Raw genomic sequence first — 19,517 nt, forward strand, 5'->3', positions numbered from 1 at the left:
GAGGAATTGAATAAATAAATGTTGTTGGCAGGATCACCAACACCTGTGAATGTCTGTCTCAGTCCAGTGAAATAAAAACAATTAAATGATCAAAACGACCTGGAGGCAACGTAAAGCCGCGATTTGACCCAGTTTCCGACCCCTGATGAAGAAGACATGTTTAACTCAGTCCACAGGGTGAAGGCACACGGCCCCGCACCACTGGCTGCTACAGAGTGCTGGTCACATATTTACTCAAAGTTTATTCATATTGAAGATGTCCAAATTACACCAAATTCGACACCGCTTCTCCCTGGACCACTAAGAATACACATGCTAGTTATAAAGTCGATAAGATGCACGGTTTGCGAGATATGCGTTCCACATAGACATTTGTGGAAAGCGCGACACTATGAGCCTCTGTACCTGTACCCCCTTGTTTCTCTGCAGAACAATTTATTCCACCTACGCTTAAACTTCTGATGTCATCTGACTGAATGAAAGCAGATTTCAAACATGAGGCAATAAGACACATACATGTGTTTTTAATACATCATATTTTTTAATTGCATGTGAAAATTTCTCTCCGTTAAAGCATGTGTTACAGTATTTACAGTTTCCACTTCAAACCAGATTTGTCCATGAATTAACCTGTTAAATCCAGCGCTATTTATAGTGATACCAAATGTTATTTGTATAAATCTTTTTATAGTGCAACTATGGGTGTATATGTGAACCTAAACTCCATGTTATTTCATTTACTGTCACAAAACATGTCATTCAGACTGTTCTAAGTGATGACTTATACATACGGGTGTCATTTAAAATAATATTTTTAACATTTTAACACATTTCATGTCCGACACAAATCTATAAAGCTATTCGCACACAGCAAAAACAAGTGAAAGATAACGAAGGCACTTAATATTATGTGTGAATAGAATTCATAAAGAAAAACATGAACAAAACTTCATATTCATTAAATCACCTATTCACAAAGTTCCGTTGGAAATGGAGACAGACTCAGTGAGAGAGAAGGCACTTTTCTGTCTCGAAATGAAAATTGAGTAATAAAAACGTATCCTAGCGATCATGCATCACCATTCATCCATAAAGTGCATCACACGACCTGATCGAGGCCTTGAGATAATTCAACATCAGCTGTGATTATAAAACACTTCAATAATCATCAAAGAAAGAGAAAAAAAAAAATAACACAAATAGTCGGCACACATTAAGCAAAAAATATTTGAATCCTCGAAAGTTATTTGCGTCTGAGAATATGGCTTCTGTGGATGATGTAGGTGTGGTAACAGTCTTCAGTACTGATTCAGTATCAACACGTCTCAACGTTTATTTGCCACCTGCGTCACAGTTGTTGTTGTTGTAAAATACCGGTTCAATGGCCTTGATTTCTTAAAACCCAAGGCTGTGTTGTTAAACCAAACTGACAGGCCCGGCTCTAAATATCCTCGTTTCCCATGTGTTTCTCCCAGGTCGTAACTTCTGGATTATTTCAGGTAAATTAGCAGCACTGTAAGTTTTTTCTGCATTCTTTGACTGAAAGTAAATATTTGAATGACTGTTTCTGAGTCTCTTTATGGGTACATTTCCAAAAAGACTTGCTTTGCTACTCTTTGGGGGTCTTGCCTTGCAAACAGTTCTAGTTTTACAATGTGCAAGTGGATTTTTAGACAGCTGGCTCTGAAACGTCTGCCGCCACACTGATTGCCACTCAGGGTAATTTGCAGTCAACAGCAATTCCACTGAGAGCCATCTGTTGATTAGCGTGATTAAGAAGAATGAAATTGCTGCTGAGGGATAGAGGCAGATATTTTAGAGGTGGATATCTTAAAACCGTAAGCAAATAAAGCAAGGAGAAAATCCAGCAGGGGTAAGATAAAAAAAAAGTGTCTTTTGCAAATGTGTCACAATAGAGCCCGAGGAACCTGAAACGAGTCCTGGCACACTCCCACTGTTAACAGATAAGGCGCCAGAAGAGGTTTAGTGTTGTAAATATTCAAGCACTCAAATGGGCATAATCAGCGCCTAGAAGCAAACCATTAGGGTGATGTACAGACGCATGGCATGAACAATGAGCGAATGGGAAATGACTTGATTAATGTACACATTGGCCATCGCATTCCTCAAAAAAGAAACAATGGGCCTCATTTCCTCGGGCTTTCCCTCGGGACATCGTGTGATAGAGTCTCACAGGACAAATGACGCATGGCACTAATAATATGAGGGAATGTCGACTTCTAGGAGTTTGACTGAAACTGAAAAAACAAGAAAGAAGGTCTGTCTACATCAGGGACAACTGCTGGCAGTACAACGCATAGACATGGAAGTATCAGCAAACAGAAAGCGGTCAATCCTCTGTGATACCCACCTGGTTACTAACGCTTCTGAGACGTTTCATTAATCCAGACTGTCTTTCTCCTGCAGCCACGTGGACGCATGTCGCTTCGCTGGTTAGACACGAGGCAAAGACAGACGAGTGCTTTGCCATTAAGGCAAAGCACGTCTGCTGAAATGAGGGTTCAGGGTTTCTGTAGATTGTCACAGTTGTGAAAGTCATCAAACCATCCAGTGGTGTGAGTCCTTGTCATCTTTAGTTGTCTTGTACTTTTGGTCATGAAGCCAAATTTTGGCCACAGTGGGAGTATGGAGAAATCCTCCCACAGTTTAAGACAATATTAACATTGAAGGAGTAGGGCTATGTAATTCCAAAGATAATTCCTATCACAAGTTGCACAAGGTCTTCGGAACGAAGTCTTCTCTAGGTGCCAGATAAAATATATTATGGGAGCAGGCTGCATCAGTAGAAATCCTTTTTCCCTTTTAATCCCATACACAGATTTAGATGGGAAGGCTGTCTCAGATCCAGCTGAAATGTGAAACAGCAGTTCTAATCTGAAAGGTGGGAAAGGGAGGTTGGAACATTAAGCTTGAAGAAAGGCCAGAAAAAACAAACGAGGAGTATTTAATAGAAGGGGGGAAGAAACCAGCGCCGGCCTCAGTGCTCCAGCTTCTGCTAGTAAAGCTGGGTGACCTGGATGACCGGAGGAGAGGCGCTGAGTGTCGGCCTGCACCAACAGGCAGAGGATCTCACCAGCTGGACCTCACATCTGCCACTGGAGAGAGGGAGAGACACATTAACTCACTGCAATGTGATAACTGTACACCTCAGACAACATAAAGACAGACAGACATAATCCAGGAAGATGTGAGAAGCAGAGAAAAGATGCCTACAGCCTGACTTGTGAGGCATCTATGTAGAAAGAGGCAGGTACGACATGTTATTAACACCAGCAAGTTACAGACTCGAGTACACTGGAAAACACAGCAGGAACACAAGTTTTCTTCTCTGACTCTCTCCCATCTCATTCAGCCGTTTACATCCACAAATTTAACAAAAACACACAATATATCGTACACAATACCGGGAATCCACACAATTAATGATTAGCTGGGATGCAATACTAAGTTTTTATTATTATAAACTATGAGAAATGAAATGATGAACTTTTGTCATAAAACATAATTCACAATGTAAGATATCTGATGCTGTGACTATGAAGACCAGGGATGGGAAGAGGAAACAGGAAAACTTGTGATCCAACAACCTACGACGCCCACGTACACTCACTGAGCACTTTATTAAATACACCGTTACACCTGTTTATTCATGCAATTGCCCAACCAGCCAATCATGTGGCAGAAGTCCAATGCATGAAATCCTGCAGATGGTGGTCGGGGGCCTTAGTTAATGTTGACATCTAACATGAGAATGTTTTGATAGCAAATGAATTTTGACAAAGTGAACCAGCGAAACCATTGTAATGAAGGATGCATCATAACGGAGGGTGTTGCACGATGTAAGTAAACAGGGGCTGCAAGCTGGCGGATCCAATTGAATATCTGCTATCTAAGTGTTTGTACTGTATGGACCAAAACTTTTTTTTTCTCTGACAGTTTCACACATGCCATTTCAATTGTTGATTTCTCCATTACCACTGTCAAGCTAGTAAAATTTGTCAAATGCACTGAATTAAAGACCTGATATTTGTCGGTTCCAATTTTGGACCAAGTTTTCAGGATCCGAACCAATATATTTTTGTTCAAACATGAGTATGGTGAAACTGGATTTCTGCTCAGGCTGCAGATGGTCGGGTGACATCAACAACATGAACCCTTAGACTTAAGGCCTTAACCTGCCTTGTGTCAACAGTGCAGGCTAATGCTGCTGATGTAATAGTCTACAATGTTTTCTTTGCAAACTATAGGCCCTTTAACACCCTTCAATCATGGTTTGAATGTCACGGTCTGTCTTATTAATGTTACTGATCATCTACGGCTAATGCTCCATCCTCCATGTTTCATGAACATGCTGTCCTCCCTAGTCGCCAGATGGGATTCCCATAGAAAACCTATGGAATGTGGTAGAACAGGGGGTTGGCAGCATGAATGAGCAGAAAACCAATCTGCAGAGATGATGACATCATGAATCTCAAAGTTTCGTACATCAGGTGGAATCGATGCCACGAAGAACTGAGGCTGTTTGATGAACTGCCTAGTATAAGTATGATGTTCCTAATAAAGTGCTCGCTGAGTGTGGTGAGCACACACACACCACCGTGTGAAGGAGAGGCACTAACACAATGTGTCAGTCACGTACGATGTAGGGGGAGCAGAGTGGCACAGACAAAAAGAAACAGAGCACAGAACATTGGAGATCAATGAATACACACCTCAGTTGGAGACAAATCATTTTCAGATCGCTCACTAGTAAAAGTGGAAATAACTGCTGGTCTTGATTTTGACCCGATGTTGTGACACCTAGCCATCAAATTTTATTTTGTGGCCTGGAATTCTGTTCTTTTAAATAACTCCCCAGCCTCTGGTGTTAAACAGCTTTCGACACCCTTTTAAAAGTTTGTGTTTACAAGGCACGTTTGCAGTTTACCTGAATTATGAGCACTGAAAGTGACCTCACCCCAACATCGGTAAACATCCTGACTGCAAGTACTCCAAACGAGTAACAAGTAAATCTTAAGCACAAAACCCACATGCCATCTGTACAGCCAGTGTGGCGGCACATACGGCATGTGAGCATTGTATTAACACAGACTTGAAAATAATATGAACCTACTCTTTGGCACCCTGATAGTAAAAACACTACAACTCCATTAAAGTACAGCAGTTAACAGTGGGATGCATGTTACTGCACAGAAGGAAGTCAAGAAAATTCAGCATGCAATAGGGATCGCCTGCTGAACTGGTATGTAAGTACCTCACATGTTTCGGGGGCTCGTTTTTTTCAGATTGGAGCAGCACTGCTGTGAAATATGAGGGCAAAAAAACACAAGAAGGGAAGGGGAAGTTTTTTTCAGAAGCAAACTACCAGCTGTGACTACTTTAATAATAAGAATAAGAATAATCTTTTCACTCAAATCATAAACATACAAAGCAATTAAACATTTTTAAAGGACAAAGACTGATGTGTTTATAAAGAGAAGTGCACAGTCCCATAAAGCTTGGATTTGGGCCTGAAATCTATTTAAAGAAATCTTTGGGTGATGCATTTCTCTTCGAGAAAGCCAGAGACATGATCCCATTCAAAGTCCAGTAATGGGATCAGTTGCTGTGAACACTGATATCTGGGCATCATGTGGGGAAACACAGTCAGTGGATGGTAGAAACAGCCATCAAGACATTACAAAGTAACTTTTATGCGTCTGTCACTTTGCTGTCTGGATCTAAATGGGAAGAGAAGCTGATAAGTCTGTAAGGAATAATAAATCAACAGAGCATAAAAGGAGGCTAGCAGTTGGAGAGGACTTATTCCTTTTGATAAGAGGTGGAATCTTCACTGTCAACTGGAAACTATGGATCAACTAATTCCATAATCGTATGCTGTGTAAATGCTAAAAAAAAAAAAAGATGATGAGTAGATCAGATGGTTTATTAGAGCAACCTGAGATGACAAAGAGACAGCAGGGCAATGACTAAGAACAGGACCAGTGGTACTGACTAGTAGTACCTGTTATTACACTTCCTGCTGTAGTGAACCTGTCATCCATTTTAATACTTTTCCATTGTTCTACTGTTACTTATGCTTAAGTATTAGAAAACCCTAACCCTTCCCCCATCATAGTTAGAAGAGGCAGGAGAGGCCCACCCTGCACAGGACCCGTCAGTCAAGTCATTTTCAATCTTCTCTGACTTGCCATGTTAACTTGCTGTTGATGTAAAATCAACTCATCTTCTACCTGATGTTTTTAGCTGTTGGGTGAACTTCACTGAGAGAAAATTGAAGGAACCAAAATGTGTTTAGCATTTTTTACCATTTATTTTTGTAGGGTGCACAGTCCATGTTTAATTGTATGGCAGAATTTAGACAAGGAGGGCGAGTGGGGGTCATTTTCTGTTGGATGCCACTTCCTGCTTTGAGTATTAAAGTAATTCCTCCATAGTACTTTTGTTTTTTTAAATTCACAGTTTGAAACCCATTTAAGCCCCCCCCTCCTGATTAAGCCCAGTCTGCACTTACTGGTCAGGTGTCCCACTCTACTGTGAGTCTCCACTCTTCCTTGTGCATGATGCGAATCATGATATCACATGACATCGCGATGTTGCAGGAGTATCAGCCAGACTATTGACGAGGCATTTCGGCAGCTACACGAGCAGCGTTGTATTTATGAATCCAACCACTAAGTGTCGCACACACTTGAGTTTAACATAGCAATGAATAAAAACCATGAATGGAGCGTATCAATTTCAGTCCACTTGGTTTTGGTAATGTACCGCTGTGCTGGTTTGCCAACTGCCAATAATCATTGAATCTACATTAAATATCAATCGGGAAAGGAAGAAAACAGGAAAATTTTGTGAATATTGTTCCTGTCGCGTCCAATCCCTTCTCTTGAATAGTTTTACATTTATGTTACATCCCATCTGAGTAATGTTTTCACTGTTGCAGCGATTAAGGGAATTGACAAGATGCAGTGAAATTGTCAGGTGTGGAATGCATGGCAGTGGAATGGAAGTTTTCTGGAAGCTGGTGTAAGGAGAACTCAGGCAGCAGCTGATGTCTTAAGCAGAAGGTTTTAATGTAGACTTGATGCATCTAGGAGACCAGAAGGTGGAACAATATACAAACACTAACACAGTAACATGAGCAATAGTCATCGCCAAGTCTCAAGATGTCTCACACAGCATCCCTGTACAGATATAATATACATAATATGTAGTGGCATGTAATGTGTGAGGATGGTCAAAAATTCCTCAACAGGCAGGACAGGGAGTCAAAGTCAGGGTATTCAGATGCCAAGCCATTAGAGTGTTTTAACTCAAAGCCGATGTTTATGAGATTTCAATGTTACTTTTAAGCATGTATTGTATGAGACATAAATGTGTCCTGTTCAACATTAAATTATATCCATACAAAAACATAAAAGCTAATGTGTCAATTTCCACAGTAAATGAACAGCAAAAGCTGTTAAGAATGAAACATAAGCTAGTGTTTTCATTCACAGTCCACAGGGACCCTCTTTCACTATAGTTGAACTTGAACATAAACATAACATTGAAGCCTTTGTTTTCTTTTACATATTTCTCAACCAGCAACATGTGCCCCTGTTACAGAGAAGCTGAACTCTGTATTAAAGCCACTGATTTCATCTCCACAGCTCAGAACCTGAGGCACATTTCAGCCTCCGAGTTTTCATTTTGTTAAACCTCTTCACGCATGTTAAGTTATATTTCCTTCAATCATCTTGTAAAAAGCGTCTGCTTGAGTCAGTTGAAGGTACCGTACAGACGCACGTGTGTGCACGTGGCCGGGAAGGTTCAACTCATTTTGAGCCTGGATAAACCCTTAGAGGATATCAACACTGTAGAAATATGCACTGTATTGAAGCATAAGCAGCTATTTGAGACATAAGCAGCTATTTGAGACTTGGCTCTGTATCATCAAAATCGCTGCACTTTTGAAAAAGCTTCAGGTCATTGTCAGGTTTATGGGCCTTAAACACAAGTGAGACATGAGCCATTACTGGGTCACTGGAAAGACAGACAGCTAAGAGAAAAGGCTTAAAACGCTGGTGTAGACAGACTGTTAAACTGACAGGAGGAAGCAAAGGTCTCCTTAAGATAATTTACGTGCAGCATGACACGCTCACCAATTAACCTCGCCCTCTACCCTGGACTCGCTCCCTAAGAGCATTAGAAAATTAACTTTGGCAGTGTTTCCCACAGAATTAGATTCTATTTGGGGAGGTAGGGGACTTAGTGTTGGGAGGTGGGGAGTGATTTGCTCGATCTGGTCTGTGCTTGTAAAATATTCACGGTGTCCCTCAATTGTCAGTTTTTTAGAAGGTTTACCCACATTTATATACACCACGTAATTTTGGTGTAAAAGAGGTAAAAGAGAGGTGTACACTAGGTCTAATGAGATTCATCTGAAAAGGTTAAATACTTAACTTTTACTTATTTGATTGAACCTGAAACTATGTGAGATTTGTTTTGTCACAGGATGTGTGGTGTGACTGATGGCAGTCCTCCATGTGTGGTGTTTGTCGCTGGATGTTCTCCTTGTGCTGTGTTTGCGTGTGGTTTTCTTTACCCAGTGTCGCCAGGCATGTCCTGATCAGCCTCTGCAGCGGACGACTCAACCTCTACATCTGCACTACTTTCGCTGCCCTGAGCGGAGAGTCCAAACGGAGACCCTGGACTCACACATCCGCCACTGGGACAAAGACACGCAGAAAAACAGGTGGTTCATATTGACTTAATCATAACATTCAATGTTATTTCAGATCTAAGGACGTGTGTGGACTGCAATAACTCGTCATTTGTCCTGCTTATGATGCAGCGCATGGTGTCAAACAGATGTGACCTGCACGTGTGTCTCATCATTATTCATGGCGTCATCCTGTATTGATGTGTATCTACTGACTTGATGTGTTTCTCCAGTAGCTGGATGGCCTGCTCCTTCTCCTCCAGCCTCCTCTTCAGGGAGGTGATTTCCCTCTGCTTCTCCACCAGCTCCTTCTGGAGACGATAGTTGCTCTCCTCCAGAGTCTCACAGAACGCCTGGAGGGAAGGAAAAACAAAAGGGGAAAAAACCCACAATAGATGTTTGTGGACAGTGGAAGCAAATGGTTGAGAGCAAACAAGACAGGCAATAAAGGAAAGCTGGAGCAGACAGCAATACTTATTTAGGACTGTGGGTCTTTAAGTAAGCCTAAGGCCAGTCTGCACGTTCATTTTTCTGGAGAATGTCCCGGTTAAATCAAGTTGGTGGTTTTTACAAGGGCAGCTAGAGGGAACAAGTACATACATATTCATCATCTGGTGTACTGAATGAGCTCCAGTTCATATCCCTGTAAAATCTTAGCTTGGGATCATTTCTAATCTTTTTTACAGTGGGGATATGATAAATGAGGTTTGGTACAGTAGTGACATGTAAATTAGTACAAATATTGTGTTGAATGGTGTATTTTTACTTCCAGCTACACAATAACTCCTCTTGAATAAAATTGTGAGTGATTGACATTCTCTAGAGTTCAAGAACGGCTTACGGGGGATATTTTGGGGGGTTTTCAACTAAAAAATTTGATAAAATGAAAAAGTTGCATGTGACAATTCATATCCTGCTGAGAAAAGAGTTCGGTGAGGACCAAGTCTTTTTTTAAAGTTTCCTTCTGTTGAGGAATTTTTGATCATCCTCACACATTACTGTATATCCCACTGTATAGTATGTATATTATCTGTACACCATTTGGAGAGCGGGGCCTGTCTAATTCAACACATTCTCCCTTCCCTCCAAGCAATACCAAAGTTCGGGTTATAGATAAAGGGCCAACCAACAGTACATTGTTGTGTCTACGCTTAGGGACTTTCATATCTAATTCAGATGCGCCAGACAGAGAGGCACCAACTTCAACTCTCAAACAATGCCAACTCTTTTGCGTATTACACCAGTGGCAAGACATAAGGACACAATGTGATTTAGGAATCCATGCTTTAGGCTTAACTATCCAATAGGATGTGAACACCTCCATGTTACATAGAGAGTGACATGTGTTGTTATAATGGGTGACGCAAGTAGAGGAAGATATATGGGGATGCTGTGTGAGACATCTTCAAACTTGGGGGGGTGACAATTGCTCATGTTACTCTGTTAGCGTTTGTATATTGTTCCACCTTCTGGTCTCCTTGATGGATCAAGTCTACATTAAAATCTTCTGCATAAGACGTCAGCTGCTGCCTGAGTTCTCCTTTCAACAGCTTCCAGAAATTTTCCATAACACCTTCCCACTATAGACACAACCATAGTCAGTTCTCAGAAGTGATACCCATCTCATGTCAAATGGGTGATGTGCTTTAGTGGCTAAATACTGTATAAAGAAGGAGCAGTAACATACATACATGACCATACATCCTTTACATGTGCAGTGGAGGTGAAAGCCAACCAAGTTCAGGGCTTAATGCCTCCTCCACCCCCCAAGAGCATGTGCAAGTTGAAAGATTTAGGAGCGCATAAAGAACTTTAAGGGGCCCATGAAAATGTATTAAAAAAATTGTTTTTCCTGAATAATGGGATACGACATTTACAAGCAAAATTATTTGATTTAAATAGAAAAAGTACACTAGGTCTTATTATTTCTGTCTTTAGTACAGTTTGAATCAATTTTGTGTGGCGTAGTGTATCACCGTGTGGTTTTATGAGCTTATATAAAGTTTGAAAGCATAAATTACTCATGATATGAATTTAAGTTCAGTGGGGAGAATGCCACCTTGGACAGCGACCTGACACGACTCAACAGGAAGAATATGCCTCACTCTGTTGGATTTGTTGAGACTGAATAAACACTTTGGGGTGGAGGTTCTTCTCTCACAAATTATCTTGGTCAAGTCCAGAAAAACGGCATTCAGCACACAAACCGACAGCGGTTTAATTCATGACAGCGGATATGTTGAATCACCGGCAGTTTGTTGTTTTAAACGACGACAGCGACACTGTGAATCGGAGAAAAATAAGGAGCAGCAGCTGAAAATGTTCTGTAATGATTTGCTTATGTTTATCATCATTATAGTGAACCACTGCATCTTTCCAACCAATAGTTTTAAGTTCTACGCCAAAAAAGTCTGCTTATAAAGAGAGGACGTCACTGGTCCAGCAGCCTGCAGGTCGTTTGACTCATTCTGAGCTCAGAGAGTGATCCATGTGAAATCATGTCACTTTTTTCTTTTTTGTGGAAAACATTGGTACAATAGTCACCAACCTCTTTGTCTTTTTTAGTTGCAAATGCAGGTGAATTCGATGCACTGTCGAACCCTAAAGTGATGTCAGACTTTTGGACCCCACTGTTTGCACAGAGGTGAGGTACACCCCAGTCTGTACCAACAGAGAGATGCTCTAGCAGAATTATGAAAAGCACTTATAATTGAGCCTATAGCACATGGGTCTGAACCAGATTTCTCAGGAATTACACAGCTGTCCTGTGGTCCATCAAAGTCTGGCCTTGCTCAGTAATGATAACAAAAAGGGATGTTTCTGTGCAGATAACAACTAATGAGTTGGGGAGGAAAGCTCACATACCAGGTGGATGTTAATGTTTCCAGTATAGTATACATGAGAAATTTCCACTAAATTATGCACACACTCACCCTGCTCTCCTCCAAACTATCAAAGGGTCCTGGTGGGTCATCCAGACATAGGAACTCTCTCACTGCCATGCTGTCGAGGAGAAATAATGGTGTTACAGTGTTGACAATTATTAATTAAGACTGTGGCAGCCGGCCATAGAGCAATTTTTCCTGCCACAGATTCACAATGCAAAGGTTTTTTTAAACACTTGTCATATTAAGATCTAAACTTGCAAATTTAATGTATTACACTATTGCTTCATTGTAGAAGTTGCTGCACTGCTCTGTCCCCCAATCAGCAGCAATGGGAGAAATCCTTCCATAGTTTCAGCTGTAGATATGCAGATATAAACTGTATGTACTTAATTTGCGTTTATGAAGACCAAATTTTGTTGCTTTCCCAGTCTGAGTTTATGTGACTGATGACTGTGTATGTGTGTATGTAGCTGCTTTCAGACATGTATTGAGACCTGAGTCTGTAGAAGGTCAGGAGAAGTAGATGTGTGAACACAACAGGGGATCCCTGCCGGATTCACCACGAGTGATGAGGCTTCTACATTACATTAAATTATTTGTCATTTGGCTGATGCTTTTAATCCAAAGCGACTTCCAATTAGTGCATTCAACATCGATGAGGGACCATTCAGGGTTCAGCATCTTGCCCAAGGACACTTCTGCATGAGCCTGGATTCGATCCACTGACCCTTTGGTTGACCGCTCTAACCCCTCAGCCACAGCCCCACTTTCTAACACGCAACAGACGCAAAAATGTAAGAAACTAAAAGAAAACCAGTATCTACCAGGGAAAAAGCGGTGTCATACACGTAGAAGACATCAACGAAGATGTCTAATAGAGTTTGTGGGGAAAAGAGCCGACGCCCGTGTGTTGTCAAGAAAATCACATGATGTCCGCAGCTGAGTTAATACGTCACCTCCCGCCTCTGCCTGCTGCACCCGGCTGCTCCACCTCTCACCTGAATAATGCAGAGGATTTGTTGCTGTTGTGAACGGGTCTGTGCAGAGAACCTCAGCTGCATTTGGGCATGTGTAAAAAGGCGAAATCTGGGTAAACTCCAGACCCAATTCTCCCGACTTGTCTGAAAATGGCATGTGTCTGTGTGTTGGCACGAGAGCGAGCAAGAGGAGCGAGGAGGCGTGTGAACGAAACTCGTGCAACTCTGCTGTGAAGACAGATTATGCCAATTTAAGAAAAGCATCAATCATGTTGTGGTGATCAGTGTTGAAATTGTGGTGGTGACCACAGCTAAGAAGGCTGTACTTCAAATTTGGCCCAAGACGGATTTGCGTTTACAAAAAAGAATGTTGCCACATGCATCCAAGACTACCTCCCAATGGGGTTTGAGTGATCAGATCTCAGGATGCATTCAGGAAGCATTTATGTGCATTCAGATCATTACTTAGCGCTGACTACTTTTGATCGAATCACACAGGACAGACATTAATACCATGTCTGAACAGGTTCATGGTTTTCAAGAAAATGCAAAACAACGCCATTTTAACACTGTAGTCATTGCATCACGTCACATACCAGTTGGAAATGTCTTTATGTGCAACCAGGTTTTGCAGGAAGGTCTGTAATCCCAACAGTCTGTCCTCCAGGAAGTCGGTGTCATAGTTGTCTTTGAACCACCGCTTAGGAGGCAGCGAGAGCCGGAAGCCTGGAAACATCTCCTTCAGCTGGCAGCACACACACACACACGCATACAGTGAGTATCACATGATCCTCATACAGTTACAGCAGTTATAGTAACAGAATACAATTCAGTGACAATGTTGCTATTGACATAATGCTTAAGTTGAGAGTTAGTGACAGTCAATGCAGAAACAGTCTGTGGTGCTGCTGCTCCCTGAAGCACTCACACACACACACTTCTGTATGACATGCTCAAACAATCTTCCATCTTCGTGTTTACCCATTTCTGCCAAACCCCATACCAGCCCAGCGTCCAAGTCTGTCTTGTCACAACAGTCTCTCTCCCCCTAAATAACAACTAACTTTGTTTACACTATTTTGTACAGAAAAAGGTGTGTCGCTGCTTCTTCACATTTTCCCATCTTTCTGCCAAACATATGTTGTGATTGCCTTGAAAATGTATCTGTAATCATGTGTCCCAAAGAGTACTCTCACATCTGTCTCTCTTCAGTGCTTTTTTGAGCTTCCATATCACCTACCTCATTTCCCTTTCACCCCCCACATGAGCTGGCACCCAGAGAGTGCCCACTACACCTTCAGCCTTCTCATTCCCAGGTTACATGATCAACAGCTCCACCACCAGGTCTGACTGGGCTCCTAGCCCGAGTCATCAGAACTGAAGCTGAATCTGAACATACTCGACTTCATCTCCTTAATCCACTGCAATGCCAATCGTTAATTCTGCTGTATCAAGCAAAAAACCCTCAGGCGGTTGTTTAAATTGAATTGTTTCCAAATGTGGAGTGTAAAAGGTAAATCCTGATTTCCCACTCTATGGGTCTTGTGTGTACTGTTTGTCTTTCCTCAACTATGTCTCCACAAGCACTTCTACCATGTGTTCGTACTGTTTGTGAGACATTGAAGTCTATGTCTGGAGTGGGGGAAATCCAGGGTGGTACAACTGGCCAGTGGATTATAGGGGCCACCCCTACCTCTTCCAACCAGAACTTGTTGTACTGAGTTCTCCCCTTCATGTACTACATTAACAGTTCTGATCGTCAAATTGCCAGTGGCTTTTCTCCCATTTCGAAAAGTACAGCGTCTTATCTCTTGAGAGTGTTTCCATAACATAAACATCCATAGCCTAATCGTGACCTTATCATTGCTGTACAAGTTGTTGACTTTGTGTCCTGGCCATCCCCTGTACTTCCTGAAAGGGGTCACTTTACATTCCTGACCCTTCCACACTTTGTTCCAGCTGCCTATATGTTCTTTCCCCATGTTTCCGATGCCTTTCATCAAACTGCATCCCTCAAGAGTTTGACCTCTTTTCACCCTCTCAATTGCATGTCCGGACATAAACCAACACTGACATTCAGTTCTCCACATATAACATACTTTGTTTTTGTATACTGATATCTTAAGTGCCCACTTGCTCCCCAATCAGCTCTGTTACATAAGGCTTCCAGCATTTATATACCAATTCTTTTCAAGATTGCTCCATCATCCGTAAATGAGGCAAGAACATGCCCCAATGTAGTTTATTTGTTCCATGTTGGTCTTATAGCTTTATTATACCATAGTTATTAATAAATAGATACAATATTATTTGTGTGGCCTATATTCACAAATCACCTCATAAATGTATAGATATATATCATTTTGAAATAATTATATGGCAATTAGAGTCTATGATTCTTGGAAACCCTGCAGTTAACTGTACAAACTGTTCCCACAGTCAGAGAGCTGAGTGAAAACAAATACATGCCTCTGCTGATAACTCTTGTATCACCTCGAGCCTCATTCTGAAAAGAATCTGACAGGAGGAACATTCACCCTAGTCTCCCCCACAGCTGCTCAGGGTAGGGGTCTGACATTAAAAAATTGAGCTGCATGAGGTTAACACTGTCTTGAATATGTCAGAATTCAGATTTTGGTAAAACTGACTGTTTGGAATAATACAATCCCTGCTGGGATCCTTTTTTTTCCTGAAGACGAAAACTTACTCTCCATCCCATTATAGAGGACCTAAAGCTAAATGACCAGAGCTGCTGTTCTTTATTAAGGAACACAATATATTCTTTTCATAGCAAATTCCTGAGTTCACATGAACTGAATGTTATACATGATGATAAAAAAAAGCTGTTAGGACCGTCAGGTTAGTTTTTTCTGTAAAAAGTCACTATTAGTTATTATTGTGTACATATCAAGACATTGCCAAGTGTCTTTTTGCATAAACCTAATGAGCCACTGAGTACGTATCTTTTCATTTATCTCAATTACATGTGCATGTTTGGCTTATCTATTGCGTCACATGCAGCATAACTTACTAAATAGCTTTTTCGCAATACTTCTTAAAATTGTAACATTGTATAGCGTGCAGATATTTGTGCTCGTGTGCTCTCAGGATGAAAAATGCACCTGAGATTTCAACAATTCCAGGCAGTCAAAGATGACAGCTGCCTCTGTGGAAAAGCCACAGGAATGGAGGAAAGGATGTCCACGCCCTCTCTGTGCCCTATATCTCCTTGCTGAATGTAGGGTGTACCCTTGTTTCCATTCTCCTTGCCTTAGATTACTGCGTGGGAATGTCTTCCACCTCTTTTCACCCTTTCATGCATGAATTGTGAGAAACAAAATAGGCCAGAATATAGTTTGATAGTTTCTATTGTTCAAAATTGTGTTAAAATCAAAAAACAATCTGTTACATATATCGTTTCTTTGTTGTTGCATTTTGTGGATGGCTCCAAGGCATCAGCTATCTTGGATTGAGGGTGTCAGCAATCAAAACATTTTTGAATAAAAGATATTGCATACAATATTGCTATGAATCTACTGATATTGCCCCCTAGGTGGTCTTGGAGAGTTTTATCATGTTAAACTAACCCAAAATGGGGTTCAATTAACTGCCTACAACTTTGGACACTGTGCAGGAAAAGCATTGCATTGATAGATATAATCAAGAGTCTGCAGGCCAACACAGATCTCTTCTGTCCGTTTGTAGCTGCTCTCTAACAATGATCTCTTTTGCTGTCGGCTATTTTTCCTCAAATTGTATCATCACATCGCTTAATATTTGTCCCTCGAATAATCTACAGCAAAACTGTCCCAAAACCACGAGAGACCCATTCCCTGACTTGGCTCAATCCTGTTGGGTGTTTGGAAACAGTAGGCTTCTTTGTCTGGCCCTAATCACTTCCACAGTCCACCCAAAAACAAAAGAAAGCAATGCCGAAAACAAAGAGCTGACAGTCCAAAACTAATGTGGATGGAGGATCACAAAACTGAACTATAGACAGTCTTGGAATCAGGAAATGCCCACACATTTGTCACACAATCAAATACTCTATATGTAGAGACGAACACGCTCGGGTCATACCTTATCATTGAGCCGGGAGAAGTCTGCGTACCTTCTAAAAACAACCCAGCTCTCATCTGGAGTCTTCCTGACCAGGACCTTATAAACCTACAGTAGGGAAAAAGACAACACAATCACAAACTGATGGATTTGAGAGAAATTATCCTCTCCCAACTTAACTTGCGACAAACGTGAAACTCACAACCAATCTTTACAAAAAACAACATACTAATATAATTAAGACTTAACAGTGTGAAGTCGTATCGTCGTCTCCTTTGCTAAATCGATTTAGCAAAGAATTAGGAGCATTCAAGGTCTTCACTGACATGTTGTAATACAGTTTAAATGTTTTCTCTTCTCCCCTTTTCTAACATAGCTGAAAATTACTGAAAGTGAAATTAATTTGTGCCTTTGTCCTTTTGCGAAGTGTTTGGAAAATTTGTTGTTTGTATCCAAATAACAAAAGTCTGTGTGCTAACCAAATTAGGCTTTTAATCTCTAATCGTGAGAGTGCTTATCAATCCCAGTTGACAAAGTGTCCTCTTGTCACTATAGCTCTAGGCAAACAGATAGATGTGTTCACATTCTGCCAACCTACAGGTCATTATATGCTAAATGACGTAGCTTTTAATCTGAAATCAGATGTGTCATATAATGTAACAACACAAACTCCAAAAGACTGTTATGAAACCACTTTAACAGATTTTTCTGGTTTCATACCGTGAACTTGGCCCTCTCCTCCATGACTTCATATCCCAGCACAGTGGGGGTGATGGGTCTCTCCTCGTCTTGCTGGCTCCCAACAGGATCGGATATGGAGCGGGGGCAACTGGAGAACTCTACAGAGGCCTCCAGAGTCCCATTAATCCTGGCCCGTGTCACAGGGCTCTGGAGGGGCGGCGGCGTTTGGCTGCGGCCGCCCCGGTCAATGCCGCGGGATTGGCGCTGGGAACCCAATCCTTTTCCGGGGTCTTCCAAACAGCTGGAGACGCTGCCTAGTGACGAAGCTCGCTGTGGCCTTCTTAGCTTGGTTCTACCACCTGAAAAGGCTCTGTCCATGGGCACAGGGACAGGCACAAAGGGCGAGGCCATCTTCCTAAGATCTGCACTCCTGCCCCGCCACCGTCAAATAGGTGTTTCCACACAGAAACTGACCTTGCTTTGCTTCAGCTTTGGTGCGTGATGATGGAGTGAAGCAGTACAGCTCTCCCTGGGGGGTTGACTCTAAACATCCTGCAAAAAAGAATAATTAGAAGTCTACTTCCATTTAGTTTTACTTAAAATTAAATAGACTGCAATTCCCCAAAAACGTACATGCAATGCACGATCATTATTAAATAAGATAAGTCTTTATCAGTCTAATTATGGGGAACTTTGCCGTGTTACAGCAGCAAAAGGAGATGGTAAAAATAGAAAAATCTATAAAAAGTAATAAATAACTGAACAAATATAAACACAGGGCGATATAGCAAATAGCAATACAATATATAATGTGAATAGGATGGCATTGATAAGATATTGAAATTGCACAGATGGAAAATTAGTATTCCGGTTAACTCCACACATGAGTGGATTTGTAGTTCAAAAATAAGGCTTCCAGACTGTGAGGGCAGATGAATTATTGACACAAGCCATATGTCATTCATAATTTATGGATTCATACACTATGTATAAAATCCAATATGTAAAAAGCTTTTGACCATCTGGATATAATGAGTCAAATCTCGTCCTAGCTTCTCATCCACGCTGGTGAATGCTGGACGTATGAACCACGATGGTTGGATTTGAGGAAAAGGAACCTGCGTGTTGAGTTTTCATGGAAGACTGGAGCCTGAAATCAATTGCTGCTCAGACTAAGAGGCTGAGAGCTACCTGTCAACCATGGGCACATTAATTCTGCACCAGTGGAGCTGAGGGAAACACTCTGCCTCTGTAGGACTGGATATGAAAACGATAACAACCTGCTGAGGACGTGCACTGACTAATGGGGCTTTCCAATGGGACAAGAAGCATGTGATTACAAACAGGACGACAGAGTAATGACAGGGATGTGACACATCATTAGAGCTCTCTTACTTCAGACTGCTATTTACGTGCTGCTGAAACACATGACTCCAGAGCTGGGACCAGAGCCAGCATGACAGCACGCTGGCTGCCTGGTGGTTTATAGAGGGACGGTGTTTTTAAAGGAGCAGAGCTAACCCCATTAACAATATGTCACGTTATAATCAGGATCAGGGCTCCTTGCTTTCCGAATGGCAGCGACCTCTGGGACTCTCTGGGACTTTGAGGTAGCAGCACTCGCGAGGAGGTGTTGTAGTAAAAACTGCACACAGACACAGTAAGAATCAAAACACCTTCCTGGTTACAGCTGCTCGTTAAGTCGCACAAGCCCAAACAAAGTAGGCTAACTAAAATATTGTTAGAATAACAACAGGTGCTAATCATACCATACTCCGGCCGAATTGAGCAGCAAGTCATAGCAGCGCGTAACATGTCTTCTGGTGTTTTCTCTCAGGTATTTCACCATTAATAAACACGCTCACACATAAAGGACACATTTTTGAACGGCGTCTGGCGTCTGTCCCACTCACAGACCCCCTGGGCTACAAGCTATCACATCACGCTCACGTTAGCTAACACAGCTAGGAGCCCACGAAGCTGACACGAGGCGTGTTGACACGGACCGTCTCTTACCGTAGGAAAACTAAATCCTTCCCCTTCATAGAACGGGTTCAGTTTACACATGGAGTCTGTCGTGTGACTGTCTGGTTGCAGTTTGTCCGCGGCGCCATCTCCTCCCCGGTGCTGCTCATGTTAGCCTGCTGCTATTCACAGCGCAGCGGCGGCAGTGCCTGAAGGCGACCA

General features: G+C 41.8%; 1 protein-coding gene across 3 annotated transcripts; it reads right to left on the bottom strand.

The window, feature by feature from the left end:
* Positions 1–521: 521 nt before the first annotated feature.
* On the bottom strand, positions 522–19,508 carry snx16 (sorting nexin 16). 3 transcript variants are annotated; one of them, XM_035142433.2, is made up of 9 exons: positions 19,347–19,508; positions 17,370–17,882; positions 16,671–16,757; positions 13,187–13,335; positions 11,659–11,728; positions 8,942–9,078; positions 8,609–8,731; positions 5,281–5,321; positions 522–3,116 (listed from the first exon to the last, which is right to left on the bottom strand). In XM_035142433.2, the coding sequence occupies exons 2-8, from the start codon at positions 17,739–17,741 to the stop codon at positions 5,303–5,305; spliced, it is 957 nt and encodes a 318-aa protein (XP_034998324.1). In that variant the 5' UTR covers positions 17,742–17,882; positions 19,347–19,508; the 3' UTR covers positions 522–3,116; positions 5,281–5,302. The 3 variants fall into 3 exon arrangements, with proteins under 3 accessions (XP_034998324.1, XP_034998323.1, XP_034998322.1); XM_035142432.2 differs by having other exon boundaries at positions 5,276–5,321; positions 19,347–19,507; XM_035142431.2 differs by lacking the exon at positions 5,281–5,321.
* Between the last annotated feature and the right edge of the window lie 9 nt (positions 19,509–19,517).

The sequence above is a fragment of the Hippoglossus stenolepis genome, chromosome 19, assembly GCF_022539355.2.
Source record: "Hippoglossus stenolepis isolate QCI-W04-F060 chromosome 19, HSTE1.2, whole genome shotgun sequence".
Classification (NCBI taxonomy): domain Eukaryota; kingdom Metazoa; phylum Chordata; class Actinopteri; order Pleuronectiformes; family Pleuronectidae; genus Hippoglossus; species Hippoglossus stenolepis.

Excerpts from the sequence above, each read along its gene's own strand:
- snx16 (XM_035142431.2), bottom strand. The coding sequence starts at position 17,741 with ATGGCCTCGCCCTTTGTGCCTGTCCCTGTGCCCATGGACAGAGCCTTT. Across the intron at positions 16,758-17,369 it reads AGGAGAGGGCCAAGTTCACG|GTTTATAAGGTCCTGGTCAG; the intron begins GTATGAAACCAG and ends TCCCTACTGTAG. Across the intron at positions 8,732-8,941 it reads CTACTGGAGAAACACATCAA|TGGCGGATGTGTGAGTCCAG; the intron begins GTCAGTAGATAC and ends TCTTTGTCCCAG.